At 44.4% G+C, this 17,321-nt stretch overlaps 1 protein-coding gene across 1 annotated transcript in view; it reads right to left on the bottom strand.

The window, feature by feature from the left end:
• Nucleotides 1-319: 319 nt before the first annotated feature.
• SETD7 (SET domain containing 7, histone lysine methyltransferase) overlaps nucleotides 320-17,321 on the bottom strand; it is a 50,299-nt gene continuing 33,297 nt past the window's right edge. The window contains exons 6-8 of the mRNA XM_082644990.1: nucleotides 15,857-15,974; nucleotides 10,808-10,965; nucleotides 320-6,009 (exon numbers count right to left, since the gene is read on the bottom strand). Of these exons, the coding sequence (XP_082501116.1) occupies nucleotides 5,829-6,009; nucleotides 10,808-10,965; nucleotides 15,857-15,974 (457 nt within the window). The 3' untranslated portion in view covers nucleotides 320-5,828. The remainder of the gene's footprint in view (nucleotides 6,010-10,807; nucleotides 10,966-15,856; nucleotides 15,975-17,321) is intronic.

The following is a 17,321-nucleotide window of genomic DNA, read 5'->3' as shown; positions in this document are numbered from 1 at the left end:
TTTGCGATATGCAGGCCTCTCACTGTTGTGGCCTCTCCCGTTGCGGAGCACAGGCTCCAGACGCGCAGGCCCAGCGGCCATGGCTCACGGGCCCAGCCGCTCCGCGGCATGTGGGATCTTCCCGGACCGGGGCACGAACCCGTGTCCCCTGCATCGGCAGGCAGACTCTCAACCACTGCGCCACCAGGGAAGCCCTGTAACGTTTTTAAACAACTTCAAATGTAAAGTTTGCTTAGTAATTTAAATATACAGGAAGACATGGCAGAGAAATATGTTACTGCCTTCCTGCCCCACGCAACCAAAGGAAGACAATGACAGGTGATTGTATATTTTGTTTAATACTTGCATTGTTTCTATAGCGCAATTATAGCAATCTTTAAATTTACTTTTCATTACAAATATTTGTCAAGTTTTGTTTCAGAAACATTTTTCCTACTCTTGCACATGCACCCAGACACACTACAAAAAACTCATTCATAACACAGTAAGGGCAAACATTATTCATGTAAACATCTTTCATTAATTTCCCATAATTTAAAAAAATCATAGAATTATAGATATTGAATAAGGCTCATAGATTTAGTTTAAATTCCACAAAAGACCAATCAAAGATGCTCGTTAACTGTGATGAGGTTAACTTCTGGTTGCAATAAATGCCGAAAGCATTCTCCTGGCTTCCAACCCTTAAACATACCTCACAACCTGATCAATGCATTTCAGGATAAAAAGAGAACACAGAAAACCCAGGAGGAAAAACTTTTGAAGTAGGGAGCTCAGAACCATGAACCCAACTTTCCTCTATGATAAGCAGACATCATGTAGTCCCTGTAGTTTCCCAGTACATGACTTGAGATGAATGACAGTCATCCAAAATGTAACCAAGTTGTCTGTTACGATACATTGGTATGTGTGTACATATTGCTAGTATACACAGTGAAAATTTGTCATCATATTTATCATTTCATTATATCCAGGACGAAAGCGGAAAAAAAAAAAACCCACTCAAGTTGAATATCCTTATAAAGGAGTGTTCTAGTAAGAGTCAGGGGAGTTGGGAGGTATGTCCTAGAGGGAGGTGATTGGTCTTGATGTTAAAACGACTTCTAACAACGGTGTGTAAAGTCACAGACAGAGGAAGCAAGGATCTGCGTTATCCGAGGATGTCTCTCTCTGGTTGGAAGTTTGGTGCTTGGGTGCATAGTTTCCCAGAGCTGAGACGGGAAGTGTACTGTGCTGAGAAATGGGCCCCTTGCCAGCAGGACCCTCCTCCGTCCTCTCTCGAGGTGGAGGCCCAGAGGCAGGGACTGCTGGCAAAACCGTGAGGTCCCACCCGGGGGTCTGAACCCCATCTCCACTGAGGGCAGCCTCCCTGACACGTGTGACTAGGCAGTAAGGAAAGCGGTGGATGGCGGCCAGAAAACCCGGTTCCGAGGTTCCCATGGCCACGTCTGGCTTCTGATTCTGCTGCCCTGCAAAGGAATTGTGCTCCGGATAACTGCACCGGTGTCTCTAATGCCTCTGAGTCACTCACGGGCCCCCAAAGGCCCGGAGTGATGTCACTAAGGGTGGACATACCTCCACGAGCACCTAACTTCCACCAGGAAGCGGCTGAGGCACTGGGGAAGCCTACGAGCTCTCTCCACGTCAGGTGCAACAACGCGGGGAAGTTGCCATGAGTCAGAGTTTTTTGTAGGCTTTTTGATTTTGTAAAAATCAAAACTGATCTGCATTATATCTCAATAGACTCAGAATTCTCACCAAAAATTTTTGCAATTTGTCTAAATAGCACTGGAATAATTCAACTTCACTTAAATATATTCATTCTACCATGAAAATAGTTCATACAAACATCTATTTACATACAAACACGTTAAAATTTGTGAAAAGGGTTTCCATCCCTGTGGTTGTATGGCTTGAAATAGTTTTCATTGCTTTGAGTATGTCTGCACCCATTTGGCAAAATAAAACGATTACAATTTAGTATTTTAAAAATCAAAATGGACACTGAGGCTCCAAATTCCTGAAGGGAAGGATCAAAGACAAAAAAAAAAAAAACCAGTCTATCAAGGTACCTCAAGTAGATGTAAATTCAATATATTTTGTGAACCTTTGATCTGTGGCAAATAAACATTACGACTATCAGTCTTGCAACATGGTTTTGCTTGTTTTTCTAAAACGAAAGATGTCTGGATTCTAAATCACTACTCTTAAGACAGAAACTTGAGGCAACTGTTTTAAAACAAAGCACAACAGAAAACGATACCTTCCTGGAAGATCTTAAATGCATTTTGCAGTGAGTGATTTAAAATTTCATATAGTAAAGGAAATTTACTAAAGTGCCACATACGACTCACTGAGAAGACAACCCTTGAACTCACTGTTCACAGTTACTGCAATTTTACCTTTACAATTAAATGTTGTCAATGGTTACACTTGGCCTTCACTTTGGCCTTTTCAGGTTGTTGGTGATAAGGAAATTGTTTTTCAAGTGTGAAGAACCCCCAGAAGGCAAATAAGTTTAACGACAGCCCCAGACAGGTTCAAAGGGGTCTTGAACAACAAATTTCCTTCTCAGTTTCTCAGGCAGACCAGGGATGAAGCAGGTTAAAATAAGAATAGGTAACGCAAAACTCCAGTCTTCCTTGCCTGTAGCTTTTAAATCTCATCATTCCTTTGTGTCAGAAATTCAGTCCTTACGGTTGTTTTTTGTGAGTCCTTTCAAATGCCCATTTGGGGACATACTCCTACAGATTAGTTCCTATTCCTAACTCTAACACAAGATAATATTTTGGCATAGAAAAGCTGCTAAGGAAAGATCTAGTCATGCAGGAGTTGGACTGAGACGGCTCTGAGTGAATCTGATGGGGACCATGGCATCAGGCACCCTCCTCGTTTGGAGGAGAGCAGAAAGTTACTCCTTTATCCCCACCACCTGGACTCTTCCACATTTCTGTTACGATGCTGATGAAACTACCTGCTTCCTGACCTATTTCCTTCCACAGCGGACGTCAAGATTCAGTAGAAAAATACATCCCAAGGCTTCCCCCTCAGCTTTGGCTCAAACAGGGAACAAACCCTATTCCCTCACCAGTTAATTCCTCACGGGACCCCAACCCCCTTGACTGTTTTATCTACCTACAGAACACAGTGAATCTCAAGGCCCCCTACGACCCCACCCTGTGACAAAGCCTTACATTTGGCCGGGGGTGGGGTGTCAGGGGGACAACAGCAGCAGCAGAACCAGACGTGGACACAGAGTGATGGAGAGAGGTACTCGCAGAGGGACAGACAGACAGAGAGGGTCCAATGGGCCAGAGAGACGGGCAGGAGAGGAGGGAGAGAGGGAGCGGGCCAGAGGGATCAGCTGGCACGTTGTTACGTACAAACACCAGCCATTCTCACAGCCAACAGAGAGAGAGAGAGGAAAGGGTAGGGCAGGAGAAAAGAAGAGCCAGAGAACAAGGGAGACAGGAGAGAGGACGTGGAGAGGCTCAGCGTGGATGTACTGCTTCCTCTGATTTGTCTGAACGTCACAGACAGACACACTGCCGGGCTTTACACTCAGAGAGTTATTCACTCTCTTGTTTGAAAAATGGATTCGCTGGTTAATCACTATTTCCAACTCTTCAGCCACTTTTGTCAAAAGAAAAGAAAAATTCCATTTGAATGGGGTAGCCCATTGGGACAGAAATTACACCCCATGGCAGCCGGCAGCCTGAAGTCCTTGCTTTGGAGTCCTGCGGCATCCTCCCCTGACCGCACTCCCTGATCTGGCTCCGCAACCCAACTCACTGGGGTTGATTAAAGCCATCTTTCTCCTGAAGACACTCACTTACTTTGGGGCGCGTTTGAATGAAAGCACCTATCAGAATACAAGTCCCAAGGCTCTGCCCATCTGCCAGTTTATGGAACGGTCTCTTTCTACAGAATAGAAGCGATCCTATCCTGGTGCCTTTTATTCTAGAAACTCTATTCAGTTCACTTCGTAGAAGATCTTCCTGGCAGCCTCAGAACTTCTCACGAGTGAACCAGCAGCTTAGGTCCCTGAAACCATGGCCACCTAGCTGCACTGCTGGGGACAAGGGAGCTCTGGGAAGCCTGGACTTACCAAGGGAAAGGGCCACTTCTGTCACTGTCTTGAAGGCTGAATCCTGTGCCCAGGAGCTGCCAGAACTGAAAGTTGTGAGCAGCCCCTGATGAAGCACTTTTGTTAAATTCTTCCCAAGAGCAATGTGTAACTGACATGAAATAGCAAACTTCCTCCTGCCTGTTTCTTTTCTCTTTTCCTGCTCCCAGCATGCCTTCCCTACTAGCCAGAGCTACAGTGTGGAAGGCTTCAGCTTTCAAGACCAAACTGACTCGGTGACAGGTGCCCCAGCTGACAGTTGCAACTTGTAGCAACTGCTGCTTTCCAGACCTCCCAGCTCCTCAGCTGGGCATCTGAAGAAGACACAGCTATGGCATGTGGTGAGGGCACTTACAAAAACCCCAAACTCCCAGAATTCCCCCAGAGTAATCCCAGTCAGGTTACATACCTAATTAGCTAAACTAAAAAACAGGGGCTTTTCTCCTTATTTCTGCAGTTGTGATTACACACGGCTAGCAAAAATGGCTGAAATGCTATTGATATCGTTGCTTCTAAACTATACAGGTGTTAGTCTTAATTCACAAGGCTGTGAAGCAGATAAGTGCTTTGAAATTACAATGATGAAGAGTTTTAGCATTAAGGTTTGATTTGTACCTAGTGATCAGTACGTCTCTCTTAACAGTAGCGATTTAAAAAAAAACAAACAAAAAATGAAAGAAACCTTTTGAATTCTGTGTTATAAGTCAAGTTTGCTATTTGACTTTTGAATTCAATGCACTGTGCCACAAGCCAGACTGCTCTGTTATGTACATTTAATGTGTACCCAAGGAGAAAAAAAATTACTAGCACTATTGAAGATATTGCAAAATTGCCACGTCTACTGCTTAGAAATACTAATTTCCCTCTCTTCTTTCTTAAAGTATATGTTACAACTCTTCCATAACTTAATGCAAACAAAGTAAATTCATTTCTTCTCACATCTTAAAGCAAAGATACCTTTGTTTACATGCGAGAATAATAATTCTATAATAATAGCCCGGCCCTAGGAGCCAGGTCTTTATATTAGGACATAATAATGAAACAGTGATATAGAGAGAGCCAGAGAGACCTACACACTGGCACTGAAACGAAATCCATTTGGAACTTTTCTCTTGTGAAAGATACCTAAGATAGAGGAGAGGACTAAGGGGTGAAGTGACTCAAAAAGTGGGGTTCTGTTCGCTAGGGAATAAACAAAGCCATTCTATTGCAAGAACAGATCAAAGGTTAAAAGGCAAATGATACTACATTTAGAGAATAAAAATGTAGTAATTCTCTGTCCTCCATATGGCGCATATGCAAGTGTGATAACGCAACTTGCACTGGCCACAGAAATAAACCTCATGGAAAAGCCAGTGACTAAAAATGACTGAAAAACCCCCTTTTTCCCTTTTTTCAGTCTAATCGTTTGGCATCTCTGAATGTGGTACAGATTTAGTCTTGAACCACCCAAGAACATCACGCTGTCTTCTGTCAAGTGCTCAACAGTACCTCTCAGGAGGGCGTTGTTGCTAGCTAATTTTAAATCTGGTATGAGTAATACAGTCAGACCTAGTTAGTATTCGAGAAAGTTGTAGCGAACGCAGAGTGAGAGGATGTGATGTCACAGCATGAACAGTCCCTGGTTGTCCCGTTGTCGGATAAACGTAGTGCATAGATCCAAGTTTCTATTCCAGGTCTCTGAAGCCCACAGCCAGGCCTTTCACTTCTGCTGGGTGGCCTGGAAGGCCTTCAGCTCCACCTGGTACCACTCGGGGGCTTCAGGCCCACTCTTCCCCGGGGGGCTGTGGTCGTAGCCATAGGCAACAGTGAGTTCCTCGTCGGCCTCCACGGCTCGGAGCGTGCGAATGCATTTGATGGGTCCAAAACGGGGGTGGACAAACCTAGACATCAAGATGCACATGGTCATTCCCAGGCCGGACCGGGAGGTCAGATGCAAAGGCTAGAAGGGCTGAGGCAGGAATCACCCGTGTCCTTGCTGCGCCCTGGACACCACCGGCAGGTCCTCAGTGTGCGGGCCACAGAGGAGCCGGCATCAGCTTTCCCTGGGAGCCTGGTGCTCACGGGGATACTCCGGGCTTTCCCACCCAGACCTGGTAGTGGAATCTGCATTCTAACACCCCGCCACCCTCCCCCTCCCCGGTGATTCCTATGTACATTAAGGTTTAAAAAGCACGGCCCTATCTTCCTTTCTGAGCCTATTTGCCACTCTGTATTTGTAAATCAACAATCAGGATCTTCAACAAAAATCTGTCCTTTTTTTTTTTCCAAAAATCTGTCTTTAATGAGAAATCAGATCCAATGCGGTCTGTCAGCATTTCAGCTCCTCTGGCCTGTTGCATCAGATTACCTGGCTGTACCTCGGGGAAAGGCTTTGCCAGGGCACTTCTGGAGTTGTAAGAAAGAGCCCTGTGGATTTTCAAAAGCAAAAAACTCTGTTTTCCATCCTGTACCTATAGAGGAAGAGTTATTTTCTAGCATAAAAGTAAATGAAGACTTTTTTCCCCAAGAGGGAAGCCCAGACCGCTCTGCCATCCTGCTTCTTTCAGATTTCCCTCTGATGCACCCTGTGATGGGAGAGGCCGGGCTAAAGCTAGGATTACGCTCCTCTGCCAGAGGTTCCCAGCCTGGCTCACCTGCACAGCTCCCTGCAGGGGAACAGGAGCTAAATAAGTATTAAGAGACTCATCTCCTCTAACAGCTGCTGAAACCCAACACGGATAACCTGGAAGGCAGGCCACAAAGAAATTAACTTTGTTTTCCTATGCATCTGGTCAAATCCATTCAATTATAGTTACATTTTGAACAAAGGGCATTGAAACACCAAAGGAGGAGGTTCCAGGCCTGAAGTCAGAGGTACCTGGGGCTTGATGCAAGCGCTTGGTGGGAGAGGGGTGTGTCTGCAGCCTACGGACATATTTTGTGGGGAGTAAAAAGGAACAGCCACACCCTCACTCCAAGGGGGCCTCTATGTCCACGCCCTTTGGCTGTCCTGTTTCTTGGAAAGCACACTCGATTTGGGCCCGAAGACTTGGGTGTGAGTCCTGGTGTCACACATTATTACTGCCTCCTTCTGGAAAGCTCACCTCTGCGTCTCTGAGTCTCACTTTACTCACCTGCCAAATCATGATAACACCAGTAATCCTTATCCTCCAAGAGTCCTTGTGGTGACAACATAGGGTCACATAAATAAAGCATCAGTCGTGCAGTGCCTGGCACAACTGAAGACTTGTACCAGTTGTGACATGTGTAAGCAAGCACGTGGGTATATGAGAGCATGCACGTGCACAGAAGTCTCAGACTGGGCTCCAGCACACAGGACATCCCTGGATCAGGGATTTGGGAATTCAACTCTTTGTATCTAAACTAAAATATTTCATTAAAAAGTAATGGAATATTACTCAGCCATGAAAAAGAATGAAATACTGTCATTTGCAGCAACATGGATGGACCTAGAGATGATCATACTAAGAGGAGTCAGTCAGACAGAGAAAAATATCATATGATATCGCTTATATGTGGAATCTTAAAAAAGATGATACAAATGAATTTATGTACAAAGCAGAAACAGACTCGCAGACATAGAAAACAAACTTATGGTTACCAAAGGGGAAAGGCGGGGAGAGGGGGAGGGATGATTAACAGACACACACTACTATATACAAAATAGATAAACAGCAAGGACCTACTGTATAGCACAGGGAACTATATTCAATATCTTGTAATAACCTATAACAGAAAAGCATCTGAAAATGAATATATGTATATCCACATCATTTTGCTGTACACCTGAAACTAACAGAGTATTGTAAGTCAGTGATACGTCAATAAAAAAAATACTCCTGAAATGGAGCTCTAGTTAACCTTCTGGTACACTGAAAAAAAATTGCACAAGAAGCCTAAGATTTCTCTTATCGTCCTCTTGTATTTTAATTTTCTTGCTCATTATCGTTATTCTCAGGGAGTAGAAAATGGACAGACTGAAAAGACAGAACTCAATCTCAGGTGCTGATTCTTCAAAGCAGCCCTAAGGCACAATGGTTAAGACCACTTCTCCACTTTGACAAGAGCCCTGCGTTTCTTTTTTTTTTTTGCGGTACGCGGGCCTCTCACTGCTGTGGCCTCTCCCGTTGCGGAGCACAGGCTCCGGACGCGCAGGCTCAGCGGCCATGGCTCACGGGCCCAGCCGCTCCACGGCCTGTGGGATCTTCCCGGACCAGGGCACGAACCCGTGTCCCCTGCATCGGCAGGCGGACTCTCAACCACTGCGCCACCAGGGAAGCCCGAGCCCTGCGTTTCTTGTTGCTGATCTGGGACCAGCAGTAATACCAGGGGCCCCACGAAGTTACTGGGAGGATTGAATGACCATGTGCACAGAAGGCTTTAGCACAGCACCGACCTAGAGGAAGTGCTCAGGAAACACTGGCTGCACGATTAGCAGTCAGACCAAACCTCTGGGCCACACTCTTCGGTCCCTTGTCGACAAGTAACCTATATTTACAGAGAGAAAAGTAGTTCCTGCCTATCTGTCCATTTGGCACGCTGTACCGGACTCCAGTTAAAACAGCTTACAGAGGTGCTGTTCTGTTTAAGTTACAGTGTGCATAACAGTACCAATGAGTTTAGAAACAAGTGAATGCCATGGATTGGTATCTGAATGTTATATTTGATTATTATTCAGCTAGTCTCCCCAGGACCCCAAATAACGAATCGTTCACAGTGGGCTTGGGAAAAAAAACCCTCTAAGGAGCGACTTGATTTTGCACCAATGGTTCCTTCTCTTGTCTCCTGTGCTCTCTTCTTTTTGATGAGAAAAATCAGGTGCTTGCCATGAAATCACAGGGCTCATTTGTTTTAAGGGGCAGCCTAGGTAGCATTTGTTATCCTTAGTTACCACTGCTTTAAAGGGTTGTTGTTCAGCTGTGTGCAGCCTGCAACGATGCTCTGGCCTAATTCACACTGGCCGTGAAAGCCTTGGAGTTAATAACAGTGTCAGTTTCATTTCACATGACACATGTCCTTTGCCATTTCTACCCGCCCTTTAAACAGAAGTTGTAGCTTCAGTACTTGGTACTGGCTGCCAAGGAGAGCAAGTCAGTGCCAGAACAATTTTAAAGCCATCTCAGGGATGCAGGAAGGGACATTCAAATCCTGGCAATTTTCCTACAGATTAAATGCACATGATCAGATCCTGCTTATGTTAACAAGCTAGAGGACTAAGTGACAGCAAACTACAGCCGAGCAGAAAAGGTTGCACACAGCTGCCTAACTCCTAGACTCCTAGCCTGTCCTCAGGCTGAGTTAAGGACAGCAACAACATGGAATCTCAGCTGTATCCTTTAAGGCATAGTCGGAGATGCTTGCCTTTTGGAAGAGAGGGTTCAGGGGGCACATGAAAACTACTAAGATATTTGTAGGACTACTATGTGGAAGAGAGACTGACACTGTACACAAGAAAAAAAGGGAGGTAATTAGGGCCAAGGGCTGGATATTACAGGGAAACCCATATGGGCTCAACAGAAGGAACTTTCTAATCATCAGAGCCCAACAGCTAATTCCATGATATGTATTTGCTTGTCCAGACAGCCGCCTTTGTGGATAATGGTAAGGTTCTCATCAATGGAGGTTTCCAAGAGGTTCAATGCACCGTTGGAAGGGGAAGTAGGATTATCTGATTTTTTTAAATAATGATTTTGTTGAGATATAATTCATGTCTCATAAAATTCATCCATTTAAAGTGTACAATTCAGTGGTTTTCAGCTGTGCAACCATCGCCACTAATTTTGGAAGCTTTCATCAGCCTCAAAAGGAACCTCCACGCTCATTAGCCATCAACTTCTACTCCGCCCACCCCCACCGCCAGCTCTAGGCAACCACTGATCTGCATTCTGTCTCTGTGGCTATAGTGGACTGTTCATATACATGGAAATCATACACTACATGCTCTTGTGACTGGCTTCTTTTTAAATATTTAGTTATTTATTCTGGCTACACTGGGTCTTCGTTGCAAGCATGCGGGATCTTCGTGGCAGCATGCGGGATCTTTAGCTGCGGCATGCAGGCTCTTAGTTGCGGCATGCATGCGGGATCTAGTTCCCCCACCAGGGATCGAACCCAGGCCTCCTGCATTGGGAGTGTGGAGTCCACTGGACCACCAGGGAAGTCCCCATGACTGGCTTCTTGCACTTAGCATGTCTTCAAGGCTCATCCATGTTGTAGCATGTGTTCAGTATTTCATTCCTCTTGATTGTTAAATGATAGGGACTCTGATTTTACATGTTTTTTCCCAATACTGAGAGCTCATGCCCTAGGCTTAGGATCTTTTGGTTCTCCTTCCTTTCACATAATAAAAGGATTCCCTAATCTCCACTGTGCAGAGTCATTTCAATTTGTACTATTACTTCAAATGACACTACCCTTAATTTTCCAGAATGAGACAACTAAAGGACAAAAAAGCCACAATAAAAAAAAAAGCAACCACTAAGTATAGCATTTCCACAGCATTTCTACTCTTTGAAGCACTTTTCCATTTCTGAGTTTCAAGTTATAACCATGAGGCCCCTGGCCAGAGGACCCTCGAATATTCTGAGGAAGCCACCTTCCTCGAGGCAGGATGACACCTTTGAGGTGCCCGCCTCATTCTCGGGGCCCCAGCCACTGGCCGCTTGGTATCCTACTCACATGTCATAGATGCAGTTCGGAGTGAAGGAGTGATTTGCCTTGTGTCCCAAGGAGGCACAGTACTTGGATACACGGTTGTAGGGCTCAGGCACATCAATGACCGTTTCTTCATCGAGGGAGAGGGTGTTCCCATTAAGAGCCCAGTCCCTGCTGTCAACCTGTAGAAAACAAGTGAACATTAGAAAGGCCCTTCCTCCCAGGAGCTCAAAGGACACCGGAGATATTAACTCATTTGTCCTTAAACTTCACAGTTTGAGTGCCACATACATGGAAAGAGCCTAAGGCATCCCTTGCACCTCGATGGTGCAAACCCTGCACACTGATGGTGCAAAAGGCGTATGTGGGCAGCGCCAGGCAGCTCAACTTAGCATTTATTGATTTTCCCCTATCTTATATGAAAAAAAGGATTTAAAGTCCCTTTACAAAGACACAAAAAAATAACCAGATGTCTTTTTTTTTAACATCTTTATTGGAGTATAATTGCTTTACAATGGTGTGTTAGTTTCTGCTTTATAACAAAGTGAATCAGCTATACATATGCATATATTCCCATATCTCCTCCCCCTTGAGTCTCCCTCCCAGTCTCCCTATCCCACCCCTCTAGGTGGTCATAAAGCACGGAGCTGATCTCCCTGTGCTATGCGGCTGCTTCCCACTAGCTATCTATTTTACATTTGGTAGTGTATATATGTCCATGCCACTCTCTCACTTCGTCCCAGCTTACCCTTCCCTCTTCCCATGTCCTCAAGTCCATGCTCTACGTCTGCATCTTTACTCCTGTCCTGCCCCTAGGTTCTTCAGAACCTTTTTTTTTATTGATTCCATATATATGTGTTAGCATACGGTATTTGTTTTTCTCTTTCTGACTTACTTCACTCTGTATGACAGACTCTAGGTCCATCCACCTTACTACAAATAACTCAATTTCGTTTCTTTTTATGGCTGAAAGAAACATTGTATATATGTGCCACATCTTCTTTGTCCATTCATCTGTCGACGGACACTTAGGTTGCCTCCATGTCCTGGCTATTGTAAATAGAGCTGCAATGAATGTTGTGGTACATAACTCTTTTTGAGTTATGGTTTTCTCAGAGTATATAATGGTATATAGTGGCCCAGTAGTGGGATTGCTGGGTCATATGGTAGTTCTATTTTTAGTTTTTTAAGGAACCTCCATACTGTTCTCCATAGTGGCTGTATCAATTTACATTCGCACCAAGAGTACAAGAGGGTTCCCTTATCTCCACACCCTCTCCAGCATTTATTGTTTGTAGATTTTTTTGATGATGGCCATTCTGACTGGTGTGAGATGATATCTCATTGTAGTTTTGATTTGCATTTCTCTAATGATTAATGATGTTGAGCATTCTTTCATGTGTTTGTTGGCAATCTGTATATCTTCTTTGGAGAAATGTCTATTTAGGTCTTCTGCCCATTTTTGGATTGGGTTGTTTGTTTGTTTTTAATAAATTTATTTATTTACTTACTTATTTGTTTATTTATTTATTTATTTTTGGCTGTGTTGGGTCTTCGTTGCTGCGTGCGGGCTTTCTCTAGTTGCGGCGTGAGTGGGGGCTACTCCTCATTGCGGTGAGCAGGCTTTTCATTGCAGTGGCTTCTCTTGTTGCAGAGCATGGGCTCTAGGCCCAGAGGCTTCAGTAGTTGTGGCGCATGGGCTTAGTTGCTCTGCGACATGTGGGATCCTCCTGGACCAGGACTCAAACCCGTGTCCCCTGCATTGGCAGGCAGATTCTTAACCACTGTACCACCAGGTAAGTCCCGGGTTGTTTGTTTTTTTGATATTGAGTTGCATGAGCTGCTTGTAAACTTTGGAGATTAATCCTTTGTCAGTTGCTTCATTTGCAAATATTTTCTCCCATTCTGAGGGTTGTCTTTTCGTCTTGTTTATGGTTTCCTTTGCTGTGCAAAAGCTTTTAAGTTTCATTAGGTCCCACTTGTTTATTTTTGTTTTTATTTCCATTTCTCTAGGAGGTGGGTCAAAAAGGATCTTGCTGTGATTGATGTCCTAAGGTGTTCTGCCTATGTTTTCCTCTAAGAGTTTGATAGTGTCGGGCCTTACATTTATAACCAGATGTCTTGAATTAAAAGCAGGTGAGTGTTATGTCAACGAGTCAAAAGACGGCCTCTGTGTATGGGCCCCTAGGTTGTTTATTTCTTCACTGCTGGCTGAGACCTGTTACCTTAAAAGCCCATTACCACCAACCTTAAATTTTTACATACCCCGCTGTTCATTTAAATAGCCCAAACAGAGCTGAGTTTTAGCCATTCAGAGTTTGCTTCGTCCACAAAACCTCACCCCACATCTGCTAGGAGCAGATAGATAAACCCAGGACCATAAAGATGCCAGACTGTGGCTGTCCTTTGGAGTTCTTTGGCCCAGAGATCCTTCCCAGGCTACACATCACCTAGACATGTCAACCCCCTGTCCAGCCCCTCTCTCTCCCAGGAGTTCCCTTGCCCTGCTCCCCTGTGGACCTTGGCCCCTGTGCCATAAGCCTCTGAACGGCCTCATGCTGGGAGGACACACCCCTCTCATGCAGCCCCGCCCAATCACCACCCACCCAATATCTCTAAAGCTTGTTGTACGCTGCTGCCCCTTGTGGTCTTTTTCTGTAATCAGCCCTCAAATCCCTTGAACCTCTACAGAGAGAAGGATGAAGCCAAAGAAAAATGAAAGGAAGAACATCAAACAGAACCAGAAACCTAAGGAATGCAAAACTGAGCTCCAGAAAAGTCCTACACCTTTGCTGCAGGTGGGCAATTGGTGTGACCAGCAGAGTCACGGACAACCAGTGCGCTTTCTCACCCACAGCCGGACTCACTATCCGCTGTGCAAGCAGCAGGCATCCCTTCTCCCAACCAGACCTGACCAACAGGCCCCAGCATCTGTGCATGCCAGCAAGGACAGCGTTTTGGAACCAACGGGATCACACTTTCATTCAAAAGCTGTTGACACTCAGAGGTATACCTTCTCTCCTGTCTGTAAGCTACAATTATGCTTTTATCTGTATCTGATATTCATTCAACAGATATTGACTGAGCGCCTCCCATATGCTAGGCACTGTTGTAGGTGCAGGGGATACAGCAGTGATGAAAGTGAAAAACTCTTCACGGACTGTAACATTCCAGACGTGTGATGTGATGTGATATATGACACTCAGTACCATCCTCCTTATGTGGCCACTACTTGTGTATTTTTCTCATCTAAACTTCATGAAGGCGAGGAGGCACCCGCATTCATTTATATAGTGAGTTTCAGCACACAGCCAGATTCTGCTGTTAGAAACCTTGCTTGAATTCTGCCACTTACTATATTTGTGACCTTAGGCAAATTGCTTAACCTCTCTTGGCTTCAGTTTCCTTAGATGTAAAACATTTGAATAAATTATGTATCAGTATCCTGAGCCACCGTCCATAGGCTGAATTTCTTGGACTTTCTGGATTGACCATCACAAGGGGACACTGAGAGGCAGATCACAGCTCGGTTTGTGCACTGACATCTTTGTCTGGGCGGCTGCTTTGAATGTACAGTGACTTGATTATTTCTCGGCCTTTTGCTTTTTATCATTCCATAGGAACAAATGAAAAATGAAGACGTGAAGGTGGGATGTGAGTGGTCGGCTTAAGTCCCACCCAACTTCACACAGGTGAGACCAGGATGGACAGAGCCCTAGCTGTGCTCAAAGCATCAAGCTTTCGCCCTTAAACAGACACTTAAGGAAGCTAGTTGTGAAGTAAAGAAACAGAAACAAAAAAATATATGAAATCTGAGAAGTGTATCAAAGATTGTGTCTTAAAGGCAAGAGGTGATTCAACTCTTTAACTTTTAATCTTCCAGGTAAGATGTAAGCTATTGTATGGCTTTTGCACAAACAGAAGTAGGGGCCCTTCCTGTAAAGCACCCCACCCAAGGTCATAAATTAATTATTGACAGAGTCCGGTTGGATCTCAATTTTTCAGATACTGGGTGTAGTCCAATACAAAGCAATTACTGTCTCCCTGATGGCACCAGCTCACTTTCTATAAAATAGCTGTGGAATGTTAAAAAAAAAAAAAAATCATACTAAGGCTCAAAATAAAGAGGAAAATTGGGACTTCCCTGGCGGTCCAGTGGTTAAGACTCCGCATTTCCACTGCAGGGGGTGCGGGTTCAATCCCTGGTCAGGGAACTAAGATCCCACATGCCGTGCAGTGTGGCCAAATAAATAAATAAAAATAAATTTAAAAAAAAAGATGAATAGACTTGATTTCACAACAATTAAAAAAAAAAGAGGAAAATATCTGCTATAGACTGAATGTTAATGTCCCCCCTCCAAACATATGTTGAAATCTCATCCCCAATGTCAGGGTATCCGGAGGTGGGGTCTTTGGGAGGTGTTTAGGTCATGACAGCAGGCAGAGCCCTCATGAATGGGATTGGTGTCTTATAAAAGAGATCCCAGGGCTTCCTGGTGGCGCAGTGGTTGGGAGTCTGACTGCTGATGCAGGGGACACGGGTTCGTGCCCCGGTCTGGGAAGATCCCACATGCCGCGGAGCGGCTGGGCCCGTGGGCCATGGCCGCTGAGCCTGTGCGTCCGGAGCCTGTGCTCCGCAACGGAAGAGGCCACAACAGTGAGAGGCCCGCGTACCACAAAAAAAAAAAAAAAAAAAAGAGGCCCCAGAGAGCTCCCTCATCCCTCCTGCCGTATGAAGTTACAGCAAAAAGAGGGACATCTATGAACCAGGAAGCAGGCTCTCACCAGACACTGAATCTGTTGGCACCTTGATCTTGGACTTCCCAGCCTCCAGAACTGTGAGAAATCAATTTCTGTGGTTCATAAGCTACATAATCTACGGTGTCTTTGCTAAAGCAGTCTGAGGCTGGCTATAAGACAATATCCAAGCATTTTACAAAAACCCCTAGCTTTTTGTTCCTTTATATTCCTAGTGAATATTAAAGTAAAAGGACTAATGAGAAAATTAATAAGGGTGTTTGAAACAAAACTCTTTAACCAATCACGCTGATTTTCCACTTCTACCCCGCTCACCTCTTGGTGTGTAATTCGGACTCCATTATAAAAAGACATAACAGTATTGGGTCCCACTGCTACCTTTGAAAACAGTCCTTCTCCAGCACTGGAAATGAGAGATTCCGCAACATAAACCCTAAACAGAAAAAAGGGGCAAATAATGATTTTTTTTTTAGTTTGATATGTCATCCCTTACATCAACCACCAAAATATTCTTATAGCTACGGAATCCAAAATGTCAGTTCATAATAATCCAATGAGGAAGTAAGAAACAGTGAAACCACATATTTTGGCATTAGAAACTGGAGAACTGTTACTTATTTCTCTCACTTCTCTCTAATAAAGGGATTATTAGTATATACTCACAAGGTAACTCAGTGCTTGATATAAGGTTTTTAAAAAGTTGTCTGTTTTAATTAATGACAATTTCCACTGTCTTCCTAAACAAGGCGAACATTTCCCAAAGCTAATTAAAGCTCTACCTAAGTTTCTCAGTGCCAAATAGGAGGGAAAGACTGTTTTAATGGAGCCCCGAGATGAATCTTTTACATGAAAGAGTGATAAATAGTTAATAAAATATATCCAATAAGCACTTCCCAACAAAGGAGTTTATAGCAGATCAGCTCAAGGACTAAATCTGGCTGTGTCCATTTTTGTAAATAAAGTTTTATGGGAACACAGCCACAACTATTTGTTCAATATTATCTACGACTGCTTTAGCATTACAAAGGTAGACTTAAGTAGTTGCCGTAGAGACCCACAAAGCCTAAAATACTGACCACATGGCCCTTTATAGGACAAGTTTGCCAACCACTGGTTTGTAAGAAAACAGCACTCATGATTACGGAACTGTATTTAGTAAGTAAGTACATGCCCCATCCACAGGATTTCAGTTCTTCTGGCCCCTGTGATGTAATGACTCTGGTGGAACTGGTCATCTGGGATTTCTGTTATGTAGATCTTCTGCTTATTTGCTGGGCTGGAAGGCTGAATTATTGCGTTTACCTCTTGACTCTCTCCCTGGGACAGAATTATACGTCCTGCTGCTTGGCCGCATGACTGCCTTTCAGCTTGGTCTGAGGATACATCCCTGCCTGACTGACTTTGGTCTTGGCCATGTGATCTGCTTTGCGACTAGGCAGAAGTGACTGCAAAGCTAGGTCTTGGATATTAAGAAGCATGGCAAGTTTCTGCCAGCTTCCTTGAGTTTCCATTCATCTCCACAAGAAGAAGATGCCCCGGGGGGCTGTTGCTCCCTTAGCCTGAGTCTTGGAATGAAGGCATGTGAGACAGACTGGAACCCAACTTGAAACCTGGAGAGTAGCCTAGTCCAGCTGAGCCGAGGTGAGCCCAGTCAAAAGTGGCTGGACGTCAGCCAATCTACAGAAGCATGAGCGTAAAAGAAAATGTTTGCTTTCATAAATCACTGATAGTCTGAGGGTATTGTTATGTGGCATCATCACAATGACAGTAACAAAAAATG

The sequence above is a fragment of the Mesoplodon mirus genome (assembly GCF_964341445.2).
Source record: "Mesoplodon mirus genome assembly, chromosome: 2".
In the NCBI taxonomy this organism is placed as follows: Eukaryota; Metazoa; Chordata; class Mammalia; order Artiodactyla; family Ziphiidae; genus Mesoplodon; species Mesoplodon mirus.
The sequence above is the reverse complement of the archived record's forward strand: the minus strand, read 5'-3'. Positions and strand labels throughout refer to the sequence as shown.